The sequence below is a fragment of the Heterodontus francisci genome, chromosome 3 (genome assembly GCF_036365525.1).
Source record: "Heterodontus francisci isolate sHetFra1 chromosome 3, sHetFra1.hap1, whole genome shotgun sequence".
In the NCBI taxonomy this organism is placed as follows: Eukaryota; Metazoa; Chordata; class Chondrichthyes; order Heterodontiformes; family Heterodontidae; genus Heterodontus; species Heterodontus francisci.
The window spans coordinates 70,532,763-70,550,111 of record NC_090373.1 but is presented as its reverse complement, the minus strand read 5'-3'; the positions used below and the strand labels follow the sequence as shown (position 1 = coordinate 70,550,111).

General features: G+C 40.7%; 1 protein-coding gene across 2 annotated transcripts in view; it reads right to left on the bottom strand.

The window, feature by feature from the left end:
• The window catches only part of atad2b (ATPase family AAA domain containing 2B), a 162,825-nt gene that overhangs the window by 47,390 nt on the left and 98,086 nt on the right, over positions 1-17,349 (bottom strand). For both annotated transcript variants that reach the window (XM_068023129.1, XM_068023118.1), the window contains exons 16-20: positions 13,395-13,706; positions 11,216-11,357; positions 5,842-6,028; positions 5,505-5,690; positions 4,255-4,390 (exon numbers count right to left, since the gene is read on the bottom strand). In XM_068023129.1, the coding sequence (XP_067879230.1) occupies positions 4,255-4,390; positions 5,505-5,690; positions 5,842-6,028; positions 11,216-11,357; positions 13,395-13,706 (963 nt within the window). The remainder of the gene's footprint in view (positions 1-4,254; positions 4,391-5,504; positions 5,691-5,841; positions 6,029-11,215; positions 11,358-13,394; positions 13,707-17,349) is intronic.

Here is a 17,349-nt window from a genome sequence, read left to right as displayed (position 1 = left end):
ATCCCAAAGCATACCACTTTGAATTTGAGCACAGTGATGTGTCAGATAGACTTGCCCTTAGGCTATCTGCTTTGATTCACTCATCCCGTAACTGAGTCTCCCATCAGTACAAGGAATCATCAGTGCTAACTGAGCAGATCTTGTATGTAGCAAAATTCTCTGAAGGACAATATTCCTAGGAGCAGTAACCCAGATCAAGAGCCAAGGACTAACCTATTCAAACGCATGGAAATACGAAAATACGAATTAGGAATAGCAGTAGGCCACTCGAGCCTGCTCTGCCATTCAAGAAGATCATGGCAATCTGAGTGTAACCTCGACTCCACATTCCCGTCTACCCCCAATAACCTTTCATCCCCTTGCTTATCAAGAATCTATCTACCTCTGCCTTAAAAATATTTAAAGACTCTGCTTCCACGGCCTTTACAGGAAGAGAGTTCCAAAGACTCTCAATTGTCTGAGAGAAAAGATTTCTCCTCATCTGTCTTAAATGAGTGACCCCTAGTTCTAGATTCTCCCACAAGGGGAAACATCCTTTCCCCATCCACCCTGTCAAGACCCCTCAGAATCTTATATGTTTCAATCAAGTCACCTCTTACTTTACTAAAATCCAGCAGATACAAGCCTAGCCTGTCCAACCATTCCTCATAAGACAACATAAAGATGGTTTCTAAGAAGACCAAGCACATTGTGCATTCAGCCATAGAGATCTAACAAATAGTCCAGCATTTGGAATGAAGAAGATGGCAGTTAGACATAAACAAACAGTTTCATTTGTGATTTGTGAAAACCTGTGAGGAAGAGAAACCAATCGAGATAGCTGCAAATCAGAGTGGGGGCAAAACGACATGGCTGTTTGAAGAAAAACCTCTATTAATGTCATGTCCTACCTTGGCTCTGCAAAAGAATGCAGACAGTTGACCAAGCTGAGTTGCTAAACTGTAATAACTACTTGCTGGATTCAAGCTGAGCATTCTCTGAACAGAAAGCTCTTATGAGCCAATTGCCTATTTACAGATGCCACTGTACGAAACGCACTACAATAACTGTTGGACATTGCGTGAAAGCCTGGGAAATGAAGAAAGACTGAAGGGGAACATACTGTATTTTAACAGGCTCAATTTTTAGGGTTGCAGCTATGATAACTATTCAGCAATATGAAACTTAGTGTCTTACAAGCCTAACTGCAGCCAACCAGTCTCCTAGGCATACTGCCTAAATATTCTGCAGCAGTGTTATCTTGACCATAACAACAGTAACAGAGATATCAGTTCAAGAACTGAACAGCATCCTTTCCACTTTGTGGAACTATGTAGGATCTCCAATAGAAATAAGCCAGTTGTGATCTTGATTGATTGACTCAAATGCTACTGATAACAAAATTATTTTGGCTACCAGGATAGCCACAGCCAAGGTCCCTCAGGTAAACTAATCTAACATCGATGCAAAAACTAAGGTTTCCACACAGAGGGATACAGAATGTATATAAGGTCATGGTCTTCAAGACCCAAGGTACTGTCAGGTTTCCACCACAAAGTAGTACTCTCATATTTGATGGAAAGGCATGTGAACCAACTATTGTGGCAATCTGCCAACCTGAAGGCTGAGTAACAATTGGTGCACTAACTGAAACGGATATGAGTCATGATCAGCTTTTTAAAAAAAAAATTCAGTAAGATTAGTACCAATCTTATTTGAAGAAGACTGGAAACCAGTGTCAATGATCAAAGATGAGATGACTGAAAATGAAGAAAAAAGCTTTAATTTACATAAGGCCTTATCACAACTCCCAAACTTCAAAAGGGGCTTCACATGAAGAGTGCAGGAGGGCATACCATAAGCAGCACCAAGCATACCTAAAAATGATGTGACAGCCTGATGAAGCTAAAACTCAGGACCGCTTGCATGCCAAACAGCGGAAGCAGCATGCAAGAGAGAGGGCTAAGCAATCCCAAAAACAACGGATCAGATCTAAGCTCTGCAGGCCTACCACATCCAGACATGAATGGTGGTGGACAATTAAACAACTAACCGGAGGAGGCGGCTCCACAAATATACCCATCCTCAACTACAGGGGAGCCCAGCACATCAGTGCAAAAGATAAGGCTGAAGCATTTGCATCAATCTTCAGCCATAAATGCCAAGTGGATGATCCATCTCGGCCTCCTACTGAGATCCCAAGCATCACAAATGCCAGTCTTCAGCCAAATCAATTCACTCCATATGATTTCAAGAAACGGCTGAAGGCTCTGGATATTGCAAAGGCTAAGGGCTCTGACAACATTCCAGCAATAGTACTGAAGACCTGTGCTCCAGAACTAGCTGTGTCCCTTGCCAAGCTGCTCCAGTACAGCTACAACACTGGCATCAACCCAACAATGTAGAAAATTGCCCAGGTATGTCCTGTGCACAAAATGCAGGACAAATCCAACCCGCCCTATCAGACTACTCTCGATCAGCAAAGTGATGGAAGGGGTCGCGACAGTGCTATCAAGCGGCACTTGCTCAGCAATAACCTGCTCAGTGATGCTCAGTTTGGGTTCCGTCAGGGCCACTCAGCTCCTGACCTCATTACAGCCTTGGTCCAAACATGAACAAAAGAGCTGAACCCCAGAGGTGAGATGAGAGTGACTGCCCTTGACATCATGGCAGCATTTGACGGAGTATGGCATCAAGGAGCCCTAGCAAAACTGGAGTCAACGGGAATCAGGGGGAAAGCACTCCACTGGTTGGAGTTATACCTAGCACAAAGTAAGATGGTTATGGTTGTTGGAGATCAATCATCTCAGTCCCAGGACATCACTGCAGGAGTTCCTCAGGGTAGTGTCCTAGGCCCAACCAACTTCAGCTGCTTCATCAATGACCTCTTTATCATAAGTTCAGAAGTGTGGAGGTTTGCCGATAATTGCACAATGTTCAGTACAATTCACAACTCCTCAGATACTGAAGCAGCCCATGTCCAGATGCAGCAAGACCTAGACAACATCCAGGCTTGGGACGATAAGTGGCAAGTAACATTCACGCCACACAAGTGCTGGGCAATGACCATCTCAAACTAGAGAGAATCTAACCATCTCCCCACGACATTCATTGGCATTACCATCGCTGAATCTCCCACTATCAACATCCTGGGGGTTACCATTGACCAGAAACTGAACTGGACCAGCCACATAAATACTGCGGCTACAAGAGCAAGTCACAGGCTAGGAATTCTGTGGAGAGTAACCCACCTCCTGTCCACCATCTACGAGGCACAAGTCAGGAGTGTGATGGAATACTCTCCACTTGCCTGGATACGTGCAGCTCCAACAACACTCAAGAAACTTGATACCATCCAGGACAAAGCAGCCCGGTTGATTGGCACTCCATTTACCACCTTCAACATTCACTTCCTTCATCACCCACGCACAGTGGCAGCAGTGTGTACTATCTACAAGATGCACTGCAGCAACTCATCAGGCTTCTTCGACAGCACCTTCCAGACCAGTGATTTCTACCACCTAGAAAGACAAGGGCAGCAGATGCATGGGAACACCACCACCTGCAAGTTCCCCTCCAAGTCACACACCATCCTGACTTGGAGCTACATCACCATTCCTTCACTATCACTGGGTCAGAATCCTGGAACTCCCTTCCTAACAGCACTATGGGTGTACCTACACCCCAAGGACTGCAGTGGTTCAAGAAGGCACCTCACCACCACCTTCTCAAGGGAAATTTAGGGATGAACAATAAAATGCTGGCCTAGCCAGCGACGCTCACATCCCATGAACAAAAAAATTACTGCTGAGATTTATTTAATTGGATGCAAGACCATTTTGTGCCCAGCAAGATCCCACAAACAGCAATGAGATAAATGACTATTATCGGTGGTGATATGAATGAGTAAACAATATAATGTTGTACACGTGAATGCCAAAAGCATTCCATACAAAGGAAAATTGGTGCCTCACAATGGCATTAGCTGTTTTATAGCAGTGGAATTGGTCATATGGATGTTGTATCAAAGTATCTTAAGGGGAAGTCAGCTTTCCTGTGATCTAAATCTTAGTAAAAAGTGACTTGTTACCAACTATCCAATGATGTGTAAAGAATGATAGGGTAATATACTCATTACTGGTGCTACCAATATAGAAACAGTTTCATCTCTAATTGCATCATATTTAGTTTGGCCATCATGGTATTGCATCATCTGTAATTTCAAAATCTTGATAAACACATAACTTGCTTTTCTTTCTTTTCATTAGCTCTTACCAGCTTTCTTCTTCCTTGGTGGAGGCTTTGCTGCTTGGTTTAATATCAAATCTTCAAAGAACTTAGTTCTTTCCTCTTCATTAGGTTTTTGTAAATCTACAACTTCCTCATAATTGATCTCAAAAATGCATCTAACCTTAATTTAAGAAAAAAGAAAATTCATTAAAAATATTTGTCCGCATAACGAACTTATAGTTCAGTTCAAGAACAGCAGATAATCGTACCACTAAATAAATTATAGGATGTGAAATTACAAAAGAATAGGCAGGTTAATAGGTCAGGCCTAGCAAATGACATTTAAGTTTCTACTACTCAGAAAAATAGCAACATATTCATGCACATTTGTTGTACATTACTGTTAGTATGTACATACAGCACTGTTATGGTGCATATTTTACTCTGACATTCAGAACTGCTGCTGAATACCTGAATTCAAAATAAATGTGCATATTTTAAAACATTAGGCTCGTCATTTTTTTTTACCATGGAAACTCTGAATAAGGGCATTGCATGTACATTTGTGACAGTGAACAACAGGACTGGCAGAAAGTTTACAAGAATGCAAGTTGCTCTAAGTACTTTGAACTGAACATATCAATTGTAAATTTAGCTTTACAGAAGTTTAAAATTCGAACACACTTTTTTTTTTAAATGCTCAGCCATATATCAGAGCCTCAAATATAATGAGCCATGCTTATATTTAAAACAACGTATGAAAGCACTGCCATTACTTTTAGGTTGAATCACAATGTAGATAACATTCTGGCTTCAAATTGTTATCGCTGCACAGAACACCCAAACACTGAGTTTGTGTCACCGTGACACCATGCAAATTTCACTGAGCATGCATATCTGAACTACAGCATCACTTCCTATCTTCCAAGATCTGAAGTTGAATAGCAAATGAAATAAATTCAGACACTAAAGGATATTTTCTCAATGGAAAAATTCTTGATGATCCTATTGCTTGTAGTCTCTCTCACTCACCCTCTCTATAGGAGTTGAACAATTCACTCAAAAAAATCCCTAGCTCTATGTATCTCCATTATACTTTAGATTTAATATACATTTTTGCAGGATGTAAGATGAACATACTTATCATACAACACAGTTTATGCAGGTTGCTCTCAAGTATGCATGAGTTTTGCTCTTGCAGGGAGCCGGCACAGACATAACGGCAAAAATTGCTTCCTTCTGTGCTGTAACCATTCTATGATCCTATATGTAGTTTAGTGAAGTTGATAGCTTACCTCATCTGGCAACTCAAAATACGGTGTTTCAGAGGTAGCCAATATTAAAATAGGGGAAAAGGGTGGTATGTCCTGAAGCAGAGTCAAGAAAGTAGCTCTCACTGTATCACTGACTGCATCCCACCACTCTATAATGTGAGGCACATAAATTACACTTGGTACTGTCCGACGTGCCTCGCGGAAAACCTAGAGAAAGAGGGCGAGGGAAGGAGAGCAATGAAGGGAGAAAGAAGAGACAGAAAGGGAGAGAGAAAAACAAAGTAGTTTAAGATTTTCAACACTTCGTTTAAAAGTTATCCATATGAATCATATGTACTAAGTTTTCTCACTTCCTCACCTGTGCACATGACTCCTCTGGTGTTTTGGCACTAACTGAGTACAATGCTGGTAAATCTAACCTATGCACGGAGAATTTCTCAAGTGAATGCAGCAAAGCAGGAGCAAGATGTGAACTCTGACCAGATCCTTTGTTTCCACAAAGAAGTAACCTAGGACGATGGGATGTTGGCTGGTGATGTGCTGACCTGCCAGAAGAAATCAGACTGAGTATTTCCCAATTAAAACATATGCATATTATCATGTTTTGTATTCGTAAGACTGCAGGTCTAACTTTTCAGATAACTGAGGGAGTGCTGCACTATCGGAGGTGCTGTCTTTCGGATGAGACATTAAACAGAGGCTCTATCTGCCCACTCAAGTGGACGTACAAGATCCCATGGCACTATTTTGAACAAGAGCAGGGGAGTTATCCCCGGTGTCCTGGCCAATATTTATCCCTTAATCAGCATCACAAAAACAGATTATCTGGTCATTATCACATTGCTGTTTGTGGGAGCTTACTGTGCACAAATTGGCTGCCACGTTTCCAAATTACAAAAAGTACTTCATTGGCTGTAAAGTGCTTTAGGAGGTCCTGTGATCGTCCTACACTACATAAAAAAGTGTGCCTTTCTTTTGAATAAAGTTGGAACAACTCCACATTTTTAGGTTAACAGAAGAGCTAAATATTTAAACCCTTCAGAAACCAAGATTCACTTCTCAACAGCAGTGATTGTAACGATAACCAAAATATTAGGTTTTAGCACACAAACTTAGAATGTTAACTTTCTGGGGCGAGTGCAGAACACACATTACCTTTGCATTCAAAAGCAATATGCTCCTACAATTTCCCTTACAGCAACTTCCTGGTTTCAACCGTATCAGTTGCAAAAATGCCAAGTGAAAAAAAAATTAACAAGCTATCATACTCTCAAAAGAAAAACTAAATTATTCCAATATTAATATCCAATAACGGTATGCTGGCACTTGTTAAAATATTGTTGCCCAAACAAGTGACACAGCAGTTAATTCCCTTTATCTATGGCTGCATATTTCTGTTGGACACTTTTGGCATAATCTGTTAGAGGCTATTTAGAAGCACGATCCTTTAAGGCAACAACAAAAATCAAAGAATAGCATCATGCAATAAAAATTCCAGTATAAGTGCAATTCTGAAGAATGCATTTACTAAGTACAGTATAAAAAACTTCTGTGGATGTTTTTAACAATTTTCCCTGATAGTCTTGGACTTCTTAACAGCACCTCTAGAACTGATTGTTCATAGCAGACAATCTTCAAGAACTTTAAAATTTACAAATGGGAAGAACTAGCTCTATGTTTTACTTTCACCATGAATATAGTTTGCAAAGCTGAAACCTTCCAGAAGATGGCAACAGACTACAACATTTTTTTTAGGAAAATCAGTTACACAATCCAGTAATTCATAAATGATTAGGTACATATTTGTTCTGAACAGTTAAACAAACCATTAGAAACAGTGCACATCTGCTTAGCAGGTAAAACTTATTAGCTCCAAATATCACTTTTGATTCACTGTAAAACTGCTATATTTAAAACAATAATAATTTGGATTTTAGAATCTTCGCTACCCAAACTGCCGTGCCGAAACCAACAGAATGAAGGTCAGGGTTGCCAAAAAGTTTTGAGTACAGAGTAAATGTACTAAACTGGAATCCAGAACCATCTTTTCACATTTTTCCCAATGCATTCCTTTTTGTTGTAGCAACCTCTGTTTCTGTTTACACGCAAACTATCTACACCCTTAAAATTATTCTGATTCATGGAAAGTAAAATTACTACCATTCAAACTGATTTAATAAAGTATCATTAAACAAATATTCACTGATACATTTGCTTCAGGGAAAGTCTTGCAAAAATAATCCAGTCATTATAACAATCATTTTTAAATACAGCCTTAATATCTCTATTGAAGAAATACATATAAACTTATGTGCTGCTCCCCAATGCAACAACAACATCTATTTAGATCACAGCTTTAATACAGAAAAATATACCAAAGCACTTCACTGAAGCGTAATCAGAAATAAATAGTTGTGGAAACAAAGTAGATACAAGGAGTGACCAAAAGCTTGGTCAAAGTGGTCAGATTTAAAGATGGTCTTAAAGGAGGAGAGGGAGATATTTACATGTTGCAGTGTTTTCACAATAGTCGCAACCATTCTTTTTAAAACTAGAACTTTCCAAAACAATTCACCCTGAAAATCAGGCTGATTTAATTGCTGCTAAGTTAAATTTCATTAGTTGGAATGCTTTTGCAATGCAAAGTCAATACTCGTCACACAATGCAAGCCTGTGAACACATTTGCCAGGATTTTACCAGGTCTGGGACAAGGGACTGGGAGACAGGTGGACCAGCAAAATGCCAGGGAGCCACGTCGGGAGAGTGCCCAGATGCAGTTAGAAAAGTGGGGAAGTTTCCCAGTGGTGGGCTGCGTGCTCACCAGTAGACGGGCAGCAAATTTGAATAATTAAAGGCCCAATTAAGGGACATTTTCCCGGGCCGCTGGCATTTTGCCAGCAGATGAGCAGCACCCCTGTCACATGGAAGGGCGCCAGCTGCATGGAGGCAGACTCCTAGTGGCTTATCGGGTGGGCATTGGAGTCTCCGAAGAGGGAGCTGCGGCCAGAAAAGGCCACCCCCACGGCTCCAAGGATGTATCCAGAGGGATCTTCCTTCCAATTGGTGGGGACTGCTGCCTTTAGCCACCTAATATTTTTAAAAATTCAAATTAGCTTCTCGAGGGCGCCTCCATGTTGAGGCGCCCGCATGTTCGCTGGCCTGCCTCAGCAGCGCCACGGGGTAATATGGGCACAGCTGAGGCTCCAGAGCTGCCAGCCCTCTGACAGGCTTGCTGCTGATGTTGCCGGCCCAATCATCCTTAATAGGTCAGCAGGCCTGGCGCTGGCGAATTAAAAGGCCACCTTGTGTAAAATTCCTGATGAGGTCCCCTGCCCGCCGGTGCGGATTTGGGACCCGCATATAGTCCCGACATCGGGACTTCCCCAACCACCCTGCCAATAAACTTCTGCCCATTGAACCATCTCAATGCATTTAACAAGCTTCAGATTGACGTCGCTATTCCAGTTCCCTGAAAGTGGCAACACAGGTAGACAGGGTGGTGAAGAAGGCGTACGGCATGCTTGCCTTCATCGGCCGAGGCATTGAGTAGAAGAGTTGGGACGTCATGTTACAGTTGTACAAAACGTTGGTTAGGCCGCATGTGGAGTACTGTGTGCAGTTCTGGTGGGCGCACTGCAGGAAAGATGTGATTAAGCTAGAGAGGGTGCAGAAAAGATTCACAAGGATGTTGCCTGGCTTGGCGGGCTTGAGTTATAAAGAGAGATTGGATAGGTTGGGTCTGTTTTCCCTGTAGCGAAGGAGGCTGAGACGGGACATGATAGAGGTACATAAAATTACGAGAGGCACAGATAGGCTAGATAGCCAGAGTCTATTTCCCATGGTAGGGGTGACTAAAACTAGAGGGCATAGATTTAAGGTGAGAGGGAGGAGGTTTAAAGGGGATCAAAGGGGTAAATGTTTCACACAAAGAATAGTGGGTATCTGGAATGAGCTGCCTGAGGTGGTGGTGGAGGCAGGAACAGTAGCAACATTTAAGAGGCATCTGGACAGGTACTTGAATTAGCAAGGCATAGAGGGATATGGAATTAATGCAGGCAGGTGGGATTAGTACAGTTAGGCATTATGGTCAGCAATGACGCGGTGGACCGAACGGCCTGTTTCTATGCTGTACAACTATGACTCTATGACAGATGAGGGATTGACAAAAGGGGGGCATCCACTGACATTGATTATATGGAGGTTGTTTTGCTCATACTTGAGAATGCCATTAACTATACTCAAGTGCACTGCCTAGGTGAGATAAGAGTGACTGCACTGGAAGTGAAGTTAGAGTGACTGCCCTTTATATCAAGGCAGGATTTGACTGAGTGTGGCATCTAGTAAAATTGAAGTCAATGAGAATCGGGGGGAAACTCTCCACTGGCTAGATAACATACTTAGCACAAAGGAAGATGATTGTGGTTGTTGCAGGCCAATCAACACGGTCCCAGGACATCACTGCAGGAGTTCCTCAGGGTTGTGTCCTAGGCCCAACCATCTTAAATTGCTTCATCAAAGACCTTCCCTTAATCATAAGGTCAAAAGTGGGGACTTTCACTGATGATTGCACAGTATTCTGTCCCATTCGCGACTCCTCAGATACTGAAGCAGTCCGTGTAAAAATGCAGCAAGACCTGGACAACATTCAGGCTTGGGATGATAAGTGGCAACTAACATTTAGGCCACATAGGTGCCAGGCAATGACCATCTCCAACAAGAGAGAATCTAACCATTACCCCTTGAAGTTCAATGGCATTAGAAGCACAAAATCCTCTATCATTAACATCCATGGGGTTACCATTGATCAGAAACTTAACTCAATCAGTCACCTAAATACTGTGACTACAAGAACAGGTCAGAGGCTGGGAATTCTGCGGCAAGTAACTCACCTCCTGACTCTCCAATGCCTGTCCACCATCTACAAAGCACAAGTCAGGAGCATGATTAAATACTCTCCACTTGCCTGGATGGGTGCAGCTCCAACAACATTCAAGAAGCTCAACACCATCCAGGACAAAGTAGCCTGCTTGATTGCACCCCATCCACCACCTTAAACATTCATTCCCTCCACCACTGACACACAGTAGCAGCAGTGTGTACCATCTACAAGCTGCAGTGCAGCAACTCACCAAGCCTCCTTCGACAGCAGCTTCCAAACCCACGACCTCTACTACCAGAAGGACAAGGGCAGCAGACACATGGGAACACCATCACCTGCAAAATCACCTCCAAGCCACATACCAACCAGAACTTGGAACTATATCGCCGTTCCTACACTGTGGCGGGGTCAAAAACCTGGATCCAACAGCATTGCGGGTGTGCCTACACGATATGGACTGCAGTGCTTCAAGAAGACAACTCAACACCACCTTCTCATGTGCAATTAGTGATGGGCAACAAATGGTGGCCTTGCTAGTGACACCCACATCCCATGAACGAATAAAAAAAGTAAAAATGTCTTTTGCTAAGTTATCATGCAATTCACAGAATATCTTGGGAGAATTTAAACATTTGCTAAAATCAACAAGCATGGTATAATTACCAATGTTTGCCTCTTGCATCCCTTAGAGTTTTATACTTTTTATTACTGTGCCAAAAATAAAGCAGAAAGCAAGCAAGCTTTTTAAGACAGGGGAATTTTTAATTATGGTGGATTTGCTTTTAAAGGTAAGAAATATCCAATCAACAATCTAAAACAATGACTTTTAGTATATTATATGCAATTACTCACATGGAGAAGTGCATAAAGGGCTTATGTTTAGCAGCTGGTGGCTGTTTCTTTGGTGATCCCACTGAAGAATTACTGTCAAAAATTGCTGGTTCAACCTCATCATCACTGGGGATGTAATCTTCCAGAATGTGGTTCATAGCATCTGACAAAGCAATGAATTAAATGTAATGGAGCATGAACACTATCTTAAGACTATTTAATAAAGTAAAATACAGATAAAAATTGTTCAAAGTACATGCATGTCTCAAACGTTTACTCTTCAATAAACTTTTAGCCTTCTATGCAAGTTTTCAAAATATTAGATCAACATTATGATCATGTCAAGGAGGAATTCAAGCTTTGCAAACCTCCTTTGTATTACTATCGTTAGACTAAACAAGGTATTATTATTTCCATAGAGTCAACTACTAGGTATCCTCAACTATTGGACTTAATATCTCTTCACCACCCAAAAAATACAAGCATTGCGTTAACTTCAAGTCTTAATTATTATCTTTGACAAGTTTCTCTGTACTGTTAGCAAAATCAACGCATCACCAATTACAGATAATTCAACTGTGGTGTAAATTAGTGGAATTACCATTATGCCAGTTAAATGGGCAAATTAAATGTTCTTTAAGCAAGGTCCTAAAATAAATGTTTGAAAAATATTTTAAATAATGAATAAGTTACCCAAGTTTTGGAACAAAGAAGAAATGTTGAAATGTTCCAGAAATGACAAATAGAAATAATAGTATAATGATCATTAACTAGAAGTTCAAAACTTACTTTGGGGTTGCTATTTTAATTTTTTTTTACGAAATGTGTCATGTTAAAAAAAGAGTTTGTTATAAATTTCAAGTAATGAAATATAAAGTTACATTTAGAGAAAAATTCTCCTAGTCATTTGTAGTATTGTTGCTGAGGTACTTATTGCAATGTTACTAACATTCATTCAGGCTTATAATCTCATGTAGTTCTTTCCATGAATTCTTTATGAATGCCAATGCTCTGTACCATACAGATCTATACCTGTGGTTCCATGCACAGTGAACTCCTGATTTTAAATTTATCACTGTGGGCAGTTGTCAAGTGGAATACAGATATTCTCCTCAGGAAGTGATGGGGAAGAAACAAAAAGCACCAACTGTTCTATTAACATTATACATCATATAATTTTAGCACTCTTTTAAATTGTATGGACGTTAAGATAGAATGATTGCCACTGGAAATAAACCAGGCCCTGATATATTCTACAGCACTTTATTCATAATATATATAGAAAATATATATATTCTGTTGGATAATATGAACAGATCAAGACTGCCAAATTATTTTGATTTACAAACACTACCTGAACAATGAATGACCAAGAACTTCTAGAATTTTACAGAGCCCAGCCCAAGTATACCAAAGTGGAATATATTATTTCCACTTTGATTGAAAAGACAAAATACATCTACACAAAAAGCTATTGAATAACTATACTACAATGGAAAATACAAATGTTAAACAACACTATGATATGTAGAAGAGAATTGATTTCCTAATTGAATTACATAGTATTACGATCAAGAGGATTCAGATAACAAGAATAAAGTTTAAGCAGTTTAAAAATGTCATCTGATTTTCCAAGATTGGATTAGTGACTTGAATTTCCCACAAATTATTGGTTAAAGCTCACAATCTAAACCTGACACTGAGTTTTCTTTAACGCTTATCTTTTTCTCATACCATTATGGTATAGTATTGCAGACTATTTCATTGATGCTGAGATTTTCCAATACCATTTAATGGTGAAAGTGCCAGAGTTACCTTAACCACCACAGAATATTTAAAAATGAAAATACTCTAGAATAAACCCATGTCAGGTATATTCTGTTATATTAACTGTATAATTAATCTTACAACGCTGGAGTTATGCCTGGAGGTATGACATGGGATATATGTTGGAAGTATACTGGCCAAGATGACTATCAATACTACAACTTGATTTTTCAACAAATAAAGAGGAACCTACACCATCTTTTCCGGTATTCCAAATCATTAATATTTTGTACACTAGGGCGCAGTTTAAAGTAATTATTTTATACCATCATTTTATGGATCAGATGGTCCCTAATCTCAAAACAATTTACTAGTCATTCTATGAATACAGCAGTTATATGACAATTATAAAATAAACAATTTATATACAGACCATCTTTGCTGTCATTCTGTGTCTGTTCAGCGTGGGGAAAAACCTTGTACAAAGCAATCAGAATTCTAGTAAAGACATTTTCCAGCAGAGGCCTAATGATGTGTGATAGTGCTTCTCCTGAAGAGGTCACAGCTCGTTGTGAAGCAGGCACAATGTTCTGCATGGCAAGGTAGAAGTCCTGTGCACTTATAACAATAGACGAGACATCCAGCTGCAGTTTCTGGCTAGTTGCATAAATCTGAGGATAGCGGCGGCGAAGGGCAAACAAGGCTGCCTCAGTGCAAAGTGCTTTAATATCAGCCCCACAGTACCCTTAAAACAAAATCAAAATATTCTTTTTAAAAAAATCAAAGCAAATCACCAATTTGACAACAATTCAAAAGTAAAGTAGTATCACTGTACTAAAATGTAAGATATTTTATTCACAGATAGTGAGTTAAATCTGTAGTATCATAGAATGGTTACAACACAGGAGGACGACATTTGGCCCATCTTATCAGTACCAGCTTTCTGTAAGAGCAACTCAGCTGGTTCCACTTCTCTGCCCTTTCTGCGTAACGGTGAAAATTTTCTCTCTTCAGATGCTTAAACAATTCTCATTTGAAAGCCATGATTGAATCTGCCTCCACCAAGCTCTCAGAAAGTGCATTCCAAATCCTAACCAGCTGCTGTGTAAAAAAAGATTTTCCTCATGTCGCTGTTGGCTCTTTTGCCAATGACCTTAGTGTCTCCTGGTTCTTAACCCTTCTGCCAATGGGAACATTTTCTCTCTATCTACTCTGTCTAGACCCCTCATGATTTTGAGCATCTCTATTAAATCTCCTCTAAACCTTCTTGCCTCTGAGGAGAAAACCCCAGCTTTTCCAATCTATCCATGTAACTGAAGTCTCTCATTCCTGGAACAATTCTCGTAAACCTTCTATCAAGCCTTCATATCCTTCCTAAATTGTGGTGCCAGAATACTCCAGTTAAAGCCAAACCAGTATTTTATAAAGGTTCAACATAACTTCCTTGCTGTTGTACTCTATGGCTTTGTTTATAAAGCCCAGGATCCCGTATGCCTGTTAACCGCTTTCTCAACCTGCCTTGCCACCTTTCACGATTTCTGCACATATACCCCCAGGTCTCTCGGCTCTTGCACCCGCTTTAGAATTGTATCCTTTATTTTATGTTGCTTCTTATTCTTCCTAGAAAAATGTTTCAATTCACACTATTCTGCAATAAATTTCATCTGCCACGTGTCCACCAGCCTATGTCCTCGATGTCTATCACTATCCTCCTCACAGTTCATAATACTTCCAAGTTTTGTCACATCTGCAAATTTCAAAATTGTGCCCTGTAAACACACAAGTCTAGGTCATTAATATATATCAAGAAAAGCAGTGATCCTGGTACTGAGCCCTGGAGAACCCCACTGCATATGTTCCTTCAGTCTGAAAAACAACCATTCAGCAATACTCTCTGTTTCTTGGCACTTAGCCTTACCTTGAAACATACAAGATTCTGAAAGGGCTGGATAGGGTAGACACAGAGATTGTTTCTGCTGGCCGGGGAATCTAAAATACAGGGGCACAGTTTCAGGATAAGGGGCTGATAATTTAGGACTAGGTTGAGGAGAAATTACTTCACACAAAGGGTTGTGAATCTTTGGAATTTTCTACCCCAGAGGATTGTGGATGCTCCACTGTTGAATACATTTAAGGCTGGGATAGATAGATTTTTGGTCCCTCAGGAAATCAAGGGATATGGTGAGTGGGAAAGTGGAGTTGAAGCCCAATATCCGCCATGATCGTACTGAATGGTGGAGCAGGCTCGATGGGCCATATGGTCTACTCCTGCTGCTATTTCTTGTGTTAGTTAATTCTGTATCCAAGCTGCCAGTCCCTTTTATTCCATGGGCTTCAACTTTGCTGACAAGCCTGTTACGTGGCACTTCATCAAACGCCTTTCGGAAGTCAATGTGCACCACATCAACCGCATTACCCTCATCAACCCTCAATCATGTTAGTTAAACACAATATGCCTTTAATAAATCCATATTAGCTTCCCTTAATTAAGCCACACATGTCCAAATGACTATTAATCTGGAAAAAAATCATTTCTAAAAGCTTTCTCATCACTGAGATTAAACTGACTGGCCTGTAGTTCCTGGATTTATCCTCACACTCTTTTTTGAACAAAGATGCAACATTTGCAATTCGCCAGTCCTCTGGCACCAGCCCTGCATCTAAGGAGGATTGGAAGATTATGGCCGGTGCTTCTGCAATTTCCACTCCTACTTCCCTCAGCATCCTTGGATGCATCTCATCTAGTCCTAACAACTTATCAACTTTAAGTACAGCCAGCCTTTCTAAGGGGAGGAAGACGAGCGGTAGGGCAATAGCAATAGGGGATTCATTAGTTAGAGGAACAGACAAGCATTTCTGTGGCTGCAGACTTGACAATTGGAGGGTATGTTGCCTCCCTGGTGCCAGGGTCAAGGATGTCACTGAGTGGCTGCAGGATATTCTTCTGGGGGAGGGTGAACAGCCAGAGGTCATGGTCCACATTGGGACCAACGACATGGGTAAGAAGTGGGATGAGGTTTTGAAAGCAGAGTTTAGGAAGTTAGGAAAGAAATTAAAAAGCAGGACTTGAAAAGCAGTAATCTGAGGATTACTCCCAGTGCCACGTGCTAGTGAGCACAGAAATAAGAGGATTAAGCGATTGAACACATGGCTGGAGAATCGGTGCAGGAGGGAGGGCATCAAATTTCTGAAGCATTGGGACTTGTACAGGTTCCACCTACCCCAGAACAAGATGGATGGGTTGCACCTTGGCAGGACTGGAACTAACATCCAGGCAGGAAAATTTGCTAGTGTTGTTGGGGAGGGTTTAAGGGTTTAAACTAAATTGGCAGGGGGTTGGAAACCTAAGAGGGAGCTCAAATTAGAGGGAAGCAAAACTGCTAACAGGAAGTAGAAAAGTACTGAGTGAAATTAGAAGACAGACGAGAAGGCGGCAAACATCAAATAGGATCGGAATGAGAAAAAAATGGTAGGACAAAATTAAAGGCACTCTATCTGAACACATGCAGCATTCGCAACAAGGTAAGTGATTCAAAGACACAAATAAAGGTAAATGTGTATGATTTAATTACTATTACGGAAACGTGGTTACAGGGTGACCAGGACTGGGAACTGAATATTCAGGGATATTAATCATTTAGGAAGGATAGGCAGAGGGGAAAGGAGGAGGGGTTGCACTGTTAATAAAGGATGAGATCAGTACATTAGTGGGAGAGGATCCTGGATCAAAGGTGGAGCTCAGGAACAGCAAGGGGCAGCAAACATCGGTGGGAGATGTTTATAGGCCACTAAACTGTAGTGGTAATGTTGGGCACGGTATAAATCAGGAAATTAGAGTCACATGTAGCATGGGCAATACAGTAATAATCAGCGACTTCAATTTACATATAGATTGGGCAAACCTAATAAGCACTAATGCTGTGGAGCAGTATGTTGAAGAACTAACTAGGGATTGGGCTATTTTAGATTTAGTATTATGTAATGAGAAAGGGCTAATTAATAACCTTGCTGTAACAGACATTGGGAAATTGTGACCACAATATGATAGATTACTACATTAACTTTGAAAGAGATATAGTTCATTCTGAAACTCGGGCTTAAATCTGAACAAAGGAAACTATGAAGGTATAGGGGCAAGTTGGCTATGGTGGATTGGACAAATATATTAAAAGATCTGACAGGAGACAGGCAATGGCTAGTATTTAAAGAAGTATTACATGGTTTTCAACAAATACACATTCCTCTACAACACAAAAACCCAACAGGAAAGGTGAATCAACCGTGGCTAACAAAAGAAGTTAAAGATTGCATTAGGTCAAAGGAAGTGGCTTATAAGGTCACCGGAAAATGTAGTAAACCCAAGGATTGGGAGCAATCTAGAATCCAGC